The sequence below is a fragment of the Falco naumanni genome, chromosome 3, assembly GCF_017639655.2.
Source record: "Falco naumanni isolate bFalNau1 chromosome 3, bFalNau1.pat, whole genome shotgun sequence".
In the NCBI taxonomy this organism is placed as follows: Eukaryota; Metazoa; Chordata; class Aves; order Falconiformes; family Falconidae; genus Falco; species Falco naumanni.
Window position 1 is genome coordinate 81,905,270 of NC_054056.1, and position 15,042 is coordinate 81,920,311.

At 41.9% G+C, this 15,042-nt stretch overlaps 1 protein-coding gene across 1 annotated transcript; it reads left to right on the forward strand.

Annotated features, from left to right (window-relative positions):
* The first annotated feature begins 1,678 nt into the window (after window positions 1-1,678).
* Window positions 1,679-14,339, forward strand: GDAP1 (ganglioside induced differentiation associated protein 1). The gene is made up of 6 exons (XM_040588065.1): window positions 1,679-2,210; window positions 2,447-2,639; window positions 3,825-3,998; window positions 7,609-7,703; window positions 8,168-8,282; window positions 10,880-14,339. The coding sequence occupies exons 1-6, from the start codon at window positions 2,160-2,162 to the stop codon at window positions 11,260-11,262; spliced, it is 1,011 nt and encodes a 336-aa protein (XP_040443999.1). The 5' UTR covers window positions 1,679-2,159; the 3' UTR covers window positions 11,263-14,339.
* The last annotated feature ends 703 nt before the right edge of the window (window positions 14,340-15,042 follow it).

Here is a 15,042-nt window from a genome sequence, read left to right on the forward strand (position 1 = left end):
GGAGAAGGTACTTTGCATCGTATTTTTGGAAAAGGGAGGCCTCGTGTGGTCAGTCGTGAGAACAGCTGCCCGCCGGGCTATATATACATTTATATCGTTTTATGTATATGTGTATATATATAGTTATATATGTGTGTGTGTATTTAGTGTTATATGTGTGTGTGTGTATAACTGCCTACAGTTCAGCTGAACTGCTGTTGGGCAAGCTAGGACTATAAAGATGGACATACTAGTGATGTTTCATAACAACACCGATGACTGGGTTAAAGGAAGAAGAATCACCAGAGCGACTGCCACTGCTCTGTTATTGAACAGGTCTGAAGTGGGAAATACTGATCTCAGTGGTCCGTTTTTATTTGCTGTGTTAGAAGATAGATACCTCTTATTGCCTTTCCAGGCATCTAAACAGGTAACAAAACATAATTCAAATTCACAAGTCCATGTTTGGTATTAAATTAATTAGTTGAACAAGAGAATTGAAATGGAGTAGGAGTTTGCCTGGTAACTGACAAAATGACAACATCGTGATTCAAAGGCAAAATTAAGAAAAAAAAAAACCCCAAAACCGAAATCTGAAAGATTTTCTAGTGCATGTAAAATTACAAAAAAATAAAATGTCTGTGGTACCCAATACTCGGTTCTTTGCCTTGAGATAATTTAAGATTTAGCGGTGAGGAACTGTACAGCAATCTAGGCAGAGACCTGCGAGGATACATGTGTATCAGTGAGTCGTAGGTTAAAGCCCTAGTGCATGAGAGGGTATGCCAGCACGCTTACCTTAGACAGGTACCTTGGAGAGAAAGAAGTCCAGTCATCCCATTGCCTGCATTCTTATTATCAATTTTAAGCACATTCTCCAACTTTGGGAAGAATTTCAGTTAAATAAAATTCCCCAAAATGTAAGATTTACCATCAGTAACACATTGACTACTGTCAGCTGGGATTTGTGAGAATCCTCTTATCATACCTGACCTTCTGGTAAGGTTATTTTGGTTTGTGACTCTAGCTGGGAGTAGTCTCTGGGGAAGACACAATGCTGCCCTTCTGCCCACTCTCATGAACACTGCAGGGCTGGAAGGTGGCTCTTGGTTTCTTCCCTTTTGATTTATCAGATTTGTCCATTAGTTGGTCACTTGCAGTGAATTAAATCTGTTCCCTTGCTTAACATTAGTCAAAACTTCCCTTAAAATCAAATGTACATGTTACTGGGATGTAGCTTTTGTCGTATTAGGTTCAAGTCTTCAGAGCAGTAATGGTGGGATTCATCTGGTATATAGAAATTGCATGTGGGAGCAGGTTATCGGCTTCACCTGAAGTAGTCGCCTTCATTGCAGATCGAGCAGTCAGGATAAAGAGAACAGTGTTCTGGACTCAAATCTCACTGTGGTTTTTATTTTGCTCATCCCCCTGATGCTGCAGACAGTATCTAATGGATGCACTATCTGCAATTACATCTTCAATCCTATCTCCACTGTGAGACACATAGGAAGTGTTTTCTGGCGACGGAAGCTAGTGTTTGTTATTAAATGCTTTTCAGGACCTGCAAAACAGTTCAATTTTCTAATTTTGTCTAGAAAAAAAAAATATTTTAGAAGCCTTGTCTCTTGTGATTGAAAGAACACATCTGGAGACAAAAGAAGTGCACGTTAGCCTAGAGCTTTATTTCTTCAGGCTGTAACTTAAGTGCCTTTTGCAACAGAGTGTTTATACCCATAGGGTCCAATTCAGGATGTCTTCTGGTAGTATTTCCAAAGACCGTGGTGCCAATGTCCCTGAAATCCATAATGCAAGTCCTTGTTGAAGAAAAAAACCAAAACAAACCCAAAAACAAACAGAAAAAAACCTGCCATGTCACGTTTTCACCTGCGCACCCCTCCTTCCTGTGCTTCCCCAGGGGAGGCTGCGGCCGGTTTTGCAGGCGGTTTCCCCTTAGGCAGGGCCGCCCTCTGCGCAGCGCGGCGGCAGGCGGGGGGAACAAGGGGGTGCCCGCCCCCGGCACCCCCTTCTGTTAATTTCCAAGAGCAGGCCGCCGCGGGGCGGGCACGGCCGCCGCTCCGCGCCCGCGCAGGCCTCCTGCCCCGCCCGGCGCAGTGCAGCGGGCCGCGCCGTGCCCAGCCGTGCCGCGCCGAGCCGTGCCGCGCCGCGCCGCGCCACCGGGCATGGCGCCGCTGGTGCTGTACCACTGGACGCAGTCCTTCTCCTCGCAAAAGGTGAGGCGGGCGGCGGGGCGGCGGCCTGCAGGCCCCGGACTGCCACCTCCCGGGGGGCCGGGCGGGGAGGTGGCCCACGGCCCAGCCTGCCCGCAGCGGAGGCGGGGGGGAGGGCGGGGGGCCTGGGCTGCCCCCGCGGCGGGCCGGGGCCGGGGCCGGGGCCGTGGCGGCTGACAGCGCGGGGACAGCTGTCCGGCAGTGCTTCTCCTGGGGTGACCGCGGTGACGCCGTTGCAGGTGCGCTTGGCAATAGCCGAAAAGGCCCTGACGTGCGAAGAGCGTGATGTAAACCTGCCCCTGAGCGAGCACAACGAACCGTGGTTCATGCGCTTGAATTCCTCTGGAGAAGTGCCTGTCCTGATCCATGGGGAGAACATCGTTTGTGAGGCAACGCAGATTATCGATTACCTTGAAGCGACGTTTGTAGATGGTAATCCCCTAGGCGCGTGAAATCCTGTGGCATGCAGCCATGGTGGGGTCAGCCCCGTATCGCTGCCTGTTGGTTCATCCAGGACCAGAAAACGTTTGTAGTTTCACAAGTAAATGGGCTCTTGTTATAGTTGGTGGTATGGGGTAAACCCGCGTTCCTTTAAAATGAACTGAAGGCCTTCCGGCACCTTCAGAAGCAGCTGTAAGTGACAACCAGCCGCTGGCCTCCTTACCGCCTCAGGAAGGGTAGAGGAGCCGGCCATGGCGGTGAGGCTGCTGCGGAGCGCTGGGCAGAGCTGCACAGCTGCTGCTCTTGGGCAGGTCCTGCTTCTCTGCCAGAAAAAAATAATAATAATAATAAAAAGCTTAATTCCAGAGTAATCATGGGCGGAAAAAGGAAGTAGAATGAGTAAATTATTTTTTGAGCCAAAATGGAGTCAAAAGGTAAAAATGTAGGAGGGTAAAACTCGGAAGTGATCACATGCAGGCTTTTGAAATTCTTTGTCCAGAAAACTGACAGCCTCAGTTTTTGAAGGAAATGCAGAGTTGTATTTTTTTTAGGTGTGAAGAGGCAGCATTTTGTATTTAAGGGGTTTAGTGCTGCAGTTGCTAAGGCATGAAGAAAACGTCGTTGCTGGGTGATCACAGTATGTGTTTAACGCTGGCGTTTTCATCAAATGAGTAGTCAGGGCCCAGGTAGATTGAGGGCAGGGTAAAACTCAGTGGTATGCAGGAATACTTCTCATCATGCTTTGAGTAGGATTCCTGTACTGTAATTTTTACAGCATCGCAGTTCTAGTAATGTTTCAGCCATAGCAACTTACTAGAACCGCAGTTGTGCCCTACTGTGAGAGGGCTAAAGGGTTGTGTGACATGGTTGCCCATTCCTAGAAGCATAAAAGAGATGCTGAATCCAGTTTTCTGATTTGAAGGCCTCTTAAAGATGTGTTTATGTGGGCTGCTGCATAGGAGTTGGGATTATTGAAATGTTTTAAAATTAAGTACAAGTATATAGTTTTCTTTGAGACATGATAACTGTTACATTATGGTGGGGAACAAGTGAAGCTCTCTTAACTGTGGCTGTGTCATCTGCGCTGGTTGGACGTAACTGAAGTAACTTTGGAAATACTGCTTTTGGTCGATTACATGGTTCTTCTTAACATTTATTTTTAACTTTGTATTGCAGAGGGAGTACCAAGATTAATGCCGGAAGAGGGGAGCATGTATTATCCAAGAGTGCAACACTATAGAGAGCTTTTAGACTCCTTGCCTATGGATGCCTATACACATGGCTGCATCCTGCACCCCGAGTTAACAGTAGATTCCATGATTCCAGCCTATGCTACCAGCAGAATTCGTAGTATGTACTGTTATAGCTCTCAATGCCTATTGGTAAATAGAGTGTTGCATTAACACCTCTCTTGCGTCTTCAGTGCACCTTAAGCAGAATATATTGAGCACAGGTTTCCAATTTTGGTTGCAGTCCATGATAATTTGTGCATATACTTTCTATTGATTGTGTAGTCTGTTATGATTTGAAAATGGGAAAGAGGAAGTGTAATTTCCGAGGTGTCTGTGGAATTAATTTTCCTAATAATTGTGCTGCTTCTGCATAACAGAAAATGACAGGTGTGACAGCTGTATTTTATTTTCTGATCTTGCTATTTATCCTTATAAAGCAATTTAGAGGACAGCTCTGTTGCTACTCACATCAAACCACTACACTGAAGGAACCCCATTTTTTTGTGATTGTAAACTTGTAAAAAATTCACCTATTAAATGAAAGCAATTGCTTTCTTCTCAAAGTGGTGCAATAGCCTCAGTGAAACAGAGTCTGTTTGTCTAATATATTGTAAGAAAGTCATCAGACCCTTTTTGTCTTTTGTCTGAGGCATGTACTAGTGACAATTTGGTGGCAGTGGTAGGGAAAAAAAATAATGGAGTGAAGGGTTAAGTAGCTGAGGTTCATCACAGCAATGGAAATTGTTAAAGCACAATGTAAACCAAAATCCTGGGTGCAAATAATGCTTCATATATATATATATATGTATGGAATGTAGAATCAGGGTAACAGATGAACAGGTGGTCTGGTAGAATCAGTGGAAAATGTCATTTGACTTCCTTGGGATCGGTATTTTATTTAAGACTTTTATATACATATCAGTTTCCCATGAAAAAAATACGTTAGAGGCAGAGGAAATAACTGTAGATTATGTTGCCCCATCCCTTTTACAACAGAGGATCTCCTGAAATGAGCTCCTGTTTTGAATCCAGTAGTTGGCAGAAATACTTGGTTTTAAACAGTGTTCGGTAATACTCAAAAATCCTTGGCAAATAATCTGTCAATTCTCATAGCTTTTTTTTTGGCCCCTTTTTTTTTTTTTCTTTCCTCCTGGGTTTGGACACTAGAACTGGACAGCAGTTTCTGTTCATCTTGGTGTCAGATAGGAAGATAATTATTTAATTCTTTATTATTGTGGTTTTTCACTGCATATATATGTTCAAGGATTCCAGTGTTACTTTCAGCCACAGAACTGTGCTGTGGGAATCCTTGTTCAGCTGGTCATGGGTCATGACCTTGGTCTAGCTTTTCAGAACTGCTTGCAAACTTCCAGCCCTCTTGCCAAAAAACGTGACCTGTGTCTTTTGCTTCAATTTATCTTTTACACTAGACTGTGTTGAAACATTGGTTGGTTGCTTAGGCCCAGTTTATCAACTAGTCCAGACCACTGGTATCAGTGCTGTGTTTTTTCTTGGGTTTTGTCCCTTTCTAGTCTTTGTACCATGCCAAACTTTTATTAATGCTTTTATGTTTCCTTGTAAGTATTGCAAAAGAACTAAATAGTTCTAGGATGAGGATCAAATCCTGAAAACGCGGCTGGATGAAGATTCCCTGTTCACTGCTATGTTCGGAGATCTCTGGTTTTTTTATTTTGGTCAATGTCAGTGCTTTACATGGTGTTGATTTTTTTGTGTGATATTTTAGAATGCTCCATAGAGCAAGGTCAAACACTGCAGCAACTTTAAAATGTCATACACATATACTATTACCAAATGCATAATATCATAAAGGATGATACTGTGTTAGTTTGAGGACTTCTGTTTCCAACAGACTGTGTTATCTTCCTCCTTAAAATTTTTGGCAAGTCAGTTCTCTTATGAGCCACACCATTGTGTTGTCAGACGTGAAGTCAGGCAGTTAGTTTTCCTTATAGTTGCATGTTACCCTTTAAAAAACATCAATACAGATTTAGTTTTCTTTCTCTGTGCTGGAAACTTGTTGAGTATGAAGAAGTATTTAGAAGTCAGTGTTGCTGGTCCAATGATCAATAGTTATTTAAAAGTAAATTATTTATAAAAAGTACCTGGTGAGATTTAGAATGGGTAATTTTAGCAACAGTAATTAGCATTTTTTGTTTTACTGAAGTAACATGAATTATTCTCTTATATCAGTGTACTGTCTGGTTTGTTGTCTTTTTCTTCCCCAAATGTGTATGTCAACTGTTCATTGAACAATTGTACTTTTAGGTATTATGGATAGTTTTTCTGTTTTCACATGGTAACAGGCAGTGCTTTATTATGGTTCACTTTACAACATTGTCTTGTGTTCTGCTGACCATTTGTGTTCTTCCCCTTTAGTTTCTAGCTGGTATAAATTGTCAGTTTACACACACACGTTCATATTGGTAGAGCTAAAATTTGGATTGTCTGAACTGGGATGTTTTTGTATCTTTTTGTACTTAAAGCATAGCCTGCTTTCTTGATTTGAGGCATTTTTTTGAGTAGCTTGTGGATGTTTGTAAACAATTCCTTTGCGTGTTCAAACTTCTCCTGAATGGTTTAATTTTCAGCTTTGAAAAGCTGGGGTTTTTTCAGAGTGCTAGATATAATAAGCCACCAACCAGTTATGTATTATATTTATGCATACCAAATCCAACTAAGTAATTAATTGCATATTTAAGATTTTAGTTTTGTGATTACATCCTTCCGTTTCTTCATATACTGTGTTGAAAGATGGCTTTTACAGTCATACCAGGTGGAAACAAAGAATATGTAAAACAGTGAGTTCACTATTCTCTAGCAAGATTTTTTTATCAGTTTAATTTATAAGAGTTAATTGGAACTAATCTTAATTATCAAGTAAAAGTGAGAGGTGATTCATGCCCTATAATTATTCTTTTGTTCTCAGTTTATTACTGGAAATACTTATTTTTAGAAGCTAACTTATTATTCACTACCTTTTGGTATTCTAGGTCTGTAAGTATGGCATTGTCAAGCAAAGCCCCATTTTAAGGAGAGAAAAGGCTATACACATGTAGTAGAAATTAGTAAAATTATCTTAAATTTTTCATATCATTCTTTCTTTAAGTCATGTAATGAATGTTTTTTCTAGAATGTCCATATACTCTGTAATGAACATTTACAAAAGGAATCACAGATTTTGGTGTCACAGTTTAGCTAACTGGAAACATCTTGGTTCCATATTCAGTGGTATTTAGGCTTTTGCTGTGGAATCATGTATGTGACCTACAGAAAACCCCAGTATGGGCCTGTTGGCACTTTCACAGTGTGGAAAGTGTGTTAGGAACCCAGGAATGAAGGTACAAAACCATCAGAGACCTAAGGTACTTGTAGTAGAATTTCATGGATTTAGCACAGGTTTTGGCAGCAAAATGGTTTTCTCTGAATAAGAGAAAAATATTAACAAGAATTCTTCATTCTTGCCTGGCAGATCACCGCTTTATAGAGTTCATTGCAAACTGATGAGCAGAAGGTGTGGTGGGGTCATTTCGTGCAGCTGTTGTTTTCCAAAACAAATGTTGGTCATACTTCATTGAAGTACCACTTCCCATTTCTTTGGTGTGATACTTGTACAGAAGCTAGTGATCAATTTCAGTGGGTTGCATTATGGGCATGTTTGGATATCTAATGTCATTCTTTCCCTTTTTTTTTTTTTTTTTTAAAATCAGGCCAAATAAGTAACACAGAATCAGAGTTGAAGAAACTTGCAGAAGAAAACCCAGACCTTCAAGATGCCTATATAGCAAAACAGAAGCGCCTTAAAGTAAGAAAACTCTTTGTATTCCCCCAATAATAAAACGAGCTTGTTAGTGTCAGATTTCTTCTGTCATGATGTAAACATTTGTTTCACCTGTCATTACCATTAATGTCGTGCAGTGTTTTAACCCTACAAGGCATGAAGCAGTCTGTCCCCCAGATCAGCTACACACTTCCAAGTGTGTGCTGAAGTATTTGACTGATCCTGCTGACTTCAAAGGTAAGTACACATCAGTGCTGGCGCTGGGCTGTTGAGCACCCTGCAGCATGAGGTAAACCCTGATATATAGCATCTCTAATGTTTTTCTTCTTCTACTTGAATTGTCACTCGTATCCAAATGGTATCCAGCTGACCATGTGGCGAAAATAATCACGTTTTATGAATAAGCACTGTAGTATCTATGTAAAAGTTTATCTGATAAAAGTATAAACTGTACAATGATTAAAACACTAACCTGTGTATATATTTAGTCTAAACTGCTGGATCATGATAATATAAAATACCTAAAGAAAGTACTGGATGAACTGGAAAAAGTTTTGGATCAGGTTGAGACTGAATTGCAGCGTCGAAATGAGGAAACACCAGGTAAGGATTTTTCCTTACTAAATCCTGTTGATGCTTGTGCTTGGGGAGGCTGAATAGATCTGTTGACAGCACCATTATAGAACTGGTTTTAATATATTGAATTTGATACTTTCAGCATATACTGATCTCACATTACAGAAGGGATCAATGCTGGTTTAAATACTTGTTCAGTTTACCGCTGCTGTCAATAAGTTCTCACTCTCTTATGAAAGTGCTTGATCACATTTTCAGAATGAGTATAATTAGCTGCACACTTTTGCAGTATCTTGTCAACAAAATAAGAAAACCCTTAACTACAGAATGTTATTCTTGATGTTGTAGTTGTAGGCTTCAGTTCACTGTAATGATCACAACTTTAATGTTTAATATGGGTTTATTATAATCTTGTGTAAATACTGTGCTGGTATTTTTAGTGTAGAATTAGCAATCCGGATGAGCGCTCTAATCATTAAGCAATCCCCCTCCCCCCCTGTCTTGGAAAGTAGCGGTGTTTACCTGCCATCCACCCAAATTAAAGTCAAATTTTGTTCAAATGGGATTAGTCTTCTGCTTATTCAGAGTCTGGTCCAGCTCCCAGCAGTGCTAATAGGAATCCTTTATCTGACTTCACTGGGAGCTATGTGAAGCATCAGTCAATATCAACTGCATCTGCTCAAATCAATAACTGTATTAGGCTCTATAAATAGCTGTTGTAATAATTATCAGCTACTATCAAGACAGGAGATTTGAACCAGCGATTGAAAATCTAGGTTAAATTTTCTACTGACTCAACAGCAAGAGTCACAGAAAATGTTTTAACTCAAAAAGGATGGTAGGATTTTGTTCAGCAGACTTGTCTGTCACCACTAAATAGCCTTTTCAAGGAGTCAACTGGTACAATATTGACGAGCTTGTGAAAACCACCAGGATCACAGGATTTAGTAAAACGTGGCTATTACCTGCCTTTTGGAATTTTGTCTGAGTTTCGTTTTTGAAGTTTGTGAGCAATGCCTCTCCAGGTCCTGGCCAACCTCTGAGCCTCTGCTTCTCTTGCTGCTGCTCAAATCCCTCATTCACTTACTGCTGTTGCCACTATAGGTGTCTTTCATTCAGACAGGTTAGCTTCTTATCATAATGCGCTGGATGAATCCCCAGGTATCCTTTCAGCAACATAGGATACACTTGTCCTCTGCAGGTGCCTTTCTTTCAGACCTGCGTATCCAGTCAAAATGGACTGGTACCAGCAGCGTGCCAAATGTTGCTTTCCTCTGGTGGCAAATGAGTTGAAAGGGATGTTGCAAAATTTCTCTGTTTCCACAGAGGTGGTGTTGAATGTTCATGCTAGCATTTTTCTGTGCTCATTGTGTGGGAAGAACTGCAAAAGGTTGCAAATGAGGAGGGAACAGCATAGTTCTGTTTGAGATCTAGGCTGGAGCAGAGTACTCATGCTGGCAGCTATGCTGACTACAAAATTTTGTATCCTGGGTTTCAGAAGCTCTTGGTGTAGTCAGTACAGATCAGCCCTTTCAGGTGGTGGTGGTTCAGATCACTGAAGTTAGAGGTGTGATGCTGCCTGGCTGTGCCTGCTTTGAGCCATCCCAGGAAGATTCACCTCATTCCTTTGACTGGAGAAGGAGCCTGGGGTCTCCAGCTGTGCTCCTGACTAATGGTGGACAGTGTGAATATCCATTGCCGTCATTTGGGGAATGGAGGTTACAGTCAGTTCATGTTGTCACTGCCACTCCTTCCTCCTCAGGGGGAGGCTCCTCATACTCCCCCCTGCTCCAGTGTGGGGTCCCTCCCACGAGAGACAGTCCTACACCAGCTTCTCCAATATGAGTCCTTCCCATGGGCTGCAGTTCTTCATGAACTGCTCCAGAATGAGTCCCTCCCATGGGGGGCCGTCCTTCAGGAACAGACTGCTCCAGTGTGGGTCCCCCATGGGGTCACAAGCCCGGCCAGCAGACCTGCTCCAGCCTGGGCTCCTCTCTCCACAGGGCCACAGGTCCTGCCAGGAGCCTGCTCCAGTGCGGGCTTCCCATGGGGTCACAGCCTCCACTGGGCATCCACCTGCTCTGGTGTGGGGGTCCTCCACGGACTGCAGGTGGAGATCTGCCCCACCATTAACATCCATGGGCTGCAGGAGACAGCCTGCCTCACCGTGGGCTTCACCACGGGCTACAGTGGAACCTCTGCTGCAGCCCCTGGAGCACCTCCTCCCCCTCCTTCTGCACTGATCTGAGTGGCTGCTGAGTTGTTTTTCTCACATATTACCTCCTCTCTCCAGCTGCAATTGCTGTTGTGCAGTTTTTACCCGCTTCTTAAATACGTTATCCCAGAGACGCTACCACCACTGCTAATGGGCTCAGCCTTGGCCAGCAGTGGGTCCATCTTGGAGCCAGCTGGCATGGGCCCCATCAGACATAGGGAAAGCTTCTAGCAGCTTCTCCCAGAAGCCACCCGTGTAGCCTTCCCACTATCAAAGGATTGCCATGCAAACCCAATATAATTAGACAGCATATTGAAATAGCACTAAACTAAATGTTAAGCCCATGGAGGCTTCTACATGTGCTTGTATTCCATTAACTCCTAATTCTTTATGGTTTATCTCTGCTTAGAAGATGAAAATCAGCCTTGGCTCTGTGGTGATTTCTTCAGTCTGGCAGATGTATCACTTGCCGTCACATTACATCGCCTGAAGTTTCTGGGATTAGCAAGAAGAAACTGGGGAAACGGAAAGCGGCCCAACTTGGAAGCCTATTATGAGCGTGTCCTGAAGAGAAAAGCATTTTGCAGAGTTTTAGGACATGTCAACAATATATTAATCTCGGCTGTTCTGCCAACGGCGTTCCGCGTGGCCAAGAAAAGGGCTCCCTGGGTTCTCGGCACCACCCTGCTGGTCAGCATGCTGGCAGGAGTGGGTTATCTTGCTTTCATGTGTCTTCGGAAGAGGTTTGCCACCATGATGTTATCGATTAGAACCAGGCAAAATTATTTTTAGACCTGTCTGTCCTTAATGATGAGTGGAGGGCAGCTCTACTCCCCCAGGAAAATATCCCCAGTAAAATATAAATGTAGAAGAAAGGTTGTGTCTGTGAATTAGAACATTGCCACACAGTAATCGTCTCCTGATGTTGTATAATTGGATTGGCAATGCCAAAATATTTGTGGAAAATATATGTTGGGGTGACAACAAAGGGAAGAAGTGACTTTCTTTTCAGACAAGGACCTATAAGGGCTGTGACAGTGCTTTGTTAAAGTGGTTATTGTCTCCTCTACCCAGTAGATGACCTAATTACAATGCTTGTATTTAACAGATAATGCAGCAATGTGACAGCTTTTCACTGTGGGTGAAATGCATTACTGTGCAGAAACCAATATAACTGAAATACTGAAAATAGCACTTACTTTAAATGCTCAGAGTAGGATTTAAGTGGAATATAGGCTCTGTGTCTGTTGTGTATGGGAGTCAGTGTCACCGTACTGATTAATGTCTACTGATTTACAGTTGGACCTTTAGGAACATGTTAAAAAATAGTCTTGTGAAGCTACTTTTGTCACTGTATGTTCATGCAGCAGTACAGGAAGAGATCTGATGATTTGTGGGCTGCACAAGTGGAATTCTCCAGAGGCAGCAGTGGTCAACAGATGCTGGACTTCTGCTGAAATACAAATGGAAGTGAAAAACCTGACACTTGCCCTTTGAAAACTTTTTGGGTAGCCTTTAGCCTAGCCAGATATCCCGCTCAGCCACAAGCCCTGTCTGAGTCAGGCCAGACTATCTCAGTGCACGTTTCCTCCTTTCGTTGGGGTGGCCTGATACAGTTGTCTCCGTATTAGTGTCTCACGTACCCTTTCTTGTTTCCACTCTGAGCACTGGCTATTTTTTGCACATTACTTGGCTATGTTAGCAATTGCATGTGCCTCCATGAAATGTTTGCCCACAGTGTGCCACAGGCAGCTAGAAAATGTATGCACAACAATGCATTTTGTAAAAGTAATTAAAAATAGTTCACTGTCTTTCAGTCTGGTTAGGTAGCCTAGATTGAAGGTGAAACTGTGATTTAAAAATCTGTTTACTATGGAGAGGTGTAAAATTGGTGGCAAGTGAGATATACAGGTCTGTTTGGAGATAGAGGATTTCTACTGCAGAGTTTTTGCAAAGCTGCACTTGTGTAGCATATAGGAAAGGTGTAGAAAAACACCCTGCTGCTTCCCACTACTCAGCAGATGCTGGGAGTTCTGTTAGGCTTGAACTGAGCTCCTGTTTCAATGAGAAATGTACATTTACCTGAAAGTATACTTTGAATAATTTTGCATCAAAAAAGCAGTTGGGAAGGGCTGAAAATTCTTGTGACAGTTTAGTAAGATTTTTGTATTCTTGATGAATGTCTGAAAGCCTCAGAGTTTTGTTTACAAGTTGTAGATAACTGCAACAGGCAAAACATAGCTTTAAAATATTTGGCTATCAACAACCAGCACTAACAGGCCTAAGTACATTTTAGATCCAGTGCTGGTGGTTGTGATCTCTCTGCATAATTGCTTTTGAGTGTCAAGAAGACCTTTTCTTAAGTTTGCTGGAAAGAACTGAGGCAGTTTCTGTCTGGGTACCCTCACCATCTAGCAGATATCAAAATGGATAAAATTGTTGAATACTCCTGCTTATAATTTAATACTGTGCTAGTTGTCTAGCAAAAGAAAACCTAAATCTCATTGCTCCTTTTCAGTAATAAGAATCTTACTTAGGAAAGTTTTTTTTTTAAATTTGTCAAAAAGATAGTTTTATATAATTCTATTTCAAGACCCATTTGTTCTCAAGAACTTGTTGAATTAAGTGTGCTTTATTTAGGAAAGCTTTATTATCTCTAGAGTAAGTCTAATCCAACAATACTATTAATGTGCTGGCAGCTTTAACTGAGTTTGATGTTTGTATATTGAAGTTCATCTGCATTTACTTGTAACCAACAAATTCCACTAAGTTAATAAACACAGAGCAAGGCCTGTAACTTAATGCTTCCCTGGCATGTATTTCTGTTAGGCCATCTGTAAAATATAATCTCATCAAGTAATGGTAAAATTCAATATTTATGATTTGGCTTTCTTCAGAATTAATGTATATTCTACTTTTTCCTTCATCTTTTTTCTTTTTTTTTTAATGTGCTGATTTTAGATAAGAGCACTTATATTCGCTGAAGTTGCTGGTTTAGTTCACACAAGCAGCCCTGTGGGCTGTGGTACAGGCTAATTCTTGATGAAGCAGTTTTAGGTTCCCCCCAAACCTCAGTGACGTCCGCAGCTGAGCTAGCGCTCGGTGCCTGCCTGGAGCTGCAGGTACTGTCGGGTAGGACTGAAGTGACCACCAGAGGTCAGTGGTCCTCCAGGGCTGCACGTTGGCAAGCCTCTCGGATGTGCTGGAAAAACACTAGTTTTCCCAAACAAAATGTTTGGGATCTCAGCATAAGAGGGATGTGACCGTCCTCATCAGATTAGCAATCTCTCATGATCTCTCAAAACAGCTGTTCTAATTTACTACAGGTTGGTTCTCTGATACCTATCATTTATGCTTGTGTGTAGTTTCTACACTGGATAAATAAGAGGGCGAAGTTGCAATATATTTCACTTTAAAATGAATGTTACTGAACAGCAATTGAACTTGTTGTCTTCAGGAGTGAACACAGATGATGAACTTTTACTGAGGAAAAGTTTGGATCCCTAGTTTAATTCATTTCTGTTAGTTCAATTATTTGATAGCCTACTTATTTTCACTGCCCTGAAGTACTCTGTGCAACACTGATTTCTGTACAGGTGGCAGCAAAAGGCTTATCCATGATTAAATTCCTCAAAATAGGATGAGATTTAGAAGCACATGTGCTGTATTCGGCTCTTTGTGCAGGATAGCGTAAAGTTTATTTTCAGCCTGGCTTATTTTCTTTGCTCTGGTACCTCTGTATACTGTTTAGATTGGATACAGAAGCGATCTTCTTGTTCTCATTTACTATTTGCTCTCATATCGTGTGTCAGATACATTTCATATCTTCCTGTGTTGGACCTGCACAATAAACATCGATTCTAAGACCACTTTCTAGACTGGTTATGTCTTCTGTGTCAGTAAAACAAAGCACATTTGAGGATCACACAGTATTACTCTGAGGAGTCTGATGCTATTCAAGGAGAGGAGCCTCTGATATCTCACTTTAAAAGGTGTTCAGCAGATCGCCTTGCATATACCTAGAAACAAGTTAGGATGATGATTTTCTTTCCTTTTGGTACTTTGAAAATCAGCAAAGCTACAAGGATCAGGTAGACAGCTGTTAGGATTTGAGTTTCAGGAGATTATGACACCTGTGGTCTGTGGACCAACTTTGAGGTAGCCTTGATGTTAGCATTTATCAGAAGTATGCACAGAGCCCTTGCTGTGAAAAGCTTATGTCTAAACAGACACAAGGAGCCAAGAGCGAATGGGAAGGTAGGTACAGCAAATACAAATACCTTGCCCAGATTCACATAGCCATATGTCCACTTCTGTATATGACATTTTTAGAGGCATTTTTTACTTAAGTCTGAATTTTTATGAGAGCAAGGAGCTACTAAGGTTTAGAGAACAGATTGGCATGCGCTAATTCTTGAGGATTAGAGGTAGCAGTAGACAGAAAGGAGGTGAAAAGTAGTGGACCTAACTAACTGGAACACAGTGCTCTGCAGTAAGGCATGACAGATTATTTTTACTGAGGCCTCCTTATTATATCTCCATTTAGCTGATGTTAGACAAAGAGGTGTAAGG

Coding starts and splice junctions, on each gene's coding strand:
- GDAP1 (XM_040588065.1), top strand. CDS start 2,160: ATGGCGCCGCTGGTGCTGTACCACTGGACGCAGTCCTTCTCCTCGCAA. Junction 7,704..8,167: donor CAAAACAGAAGCGCCTTAAA/GTAAGAAAACTC, acceptor GTATATATTTAG/TCTAAACTGCTGGATCATGA. Junction 8,283..10,879: donor TCGAAATGAGGAAACACCAG/GTAAGGATTTTT, acceptor ATCTCTGCTTAG/AAGATGAAAATCAGCCTTGG.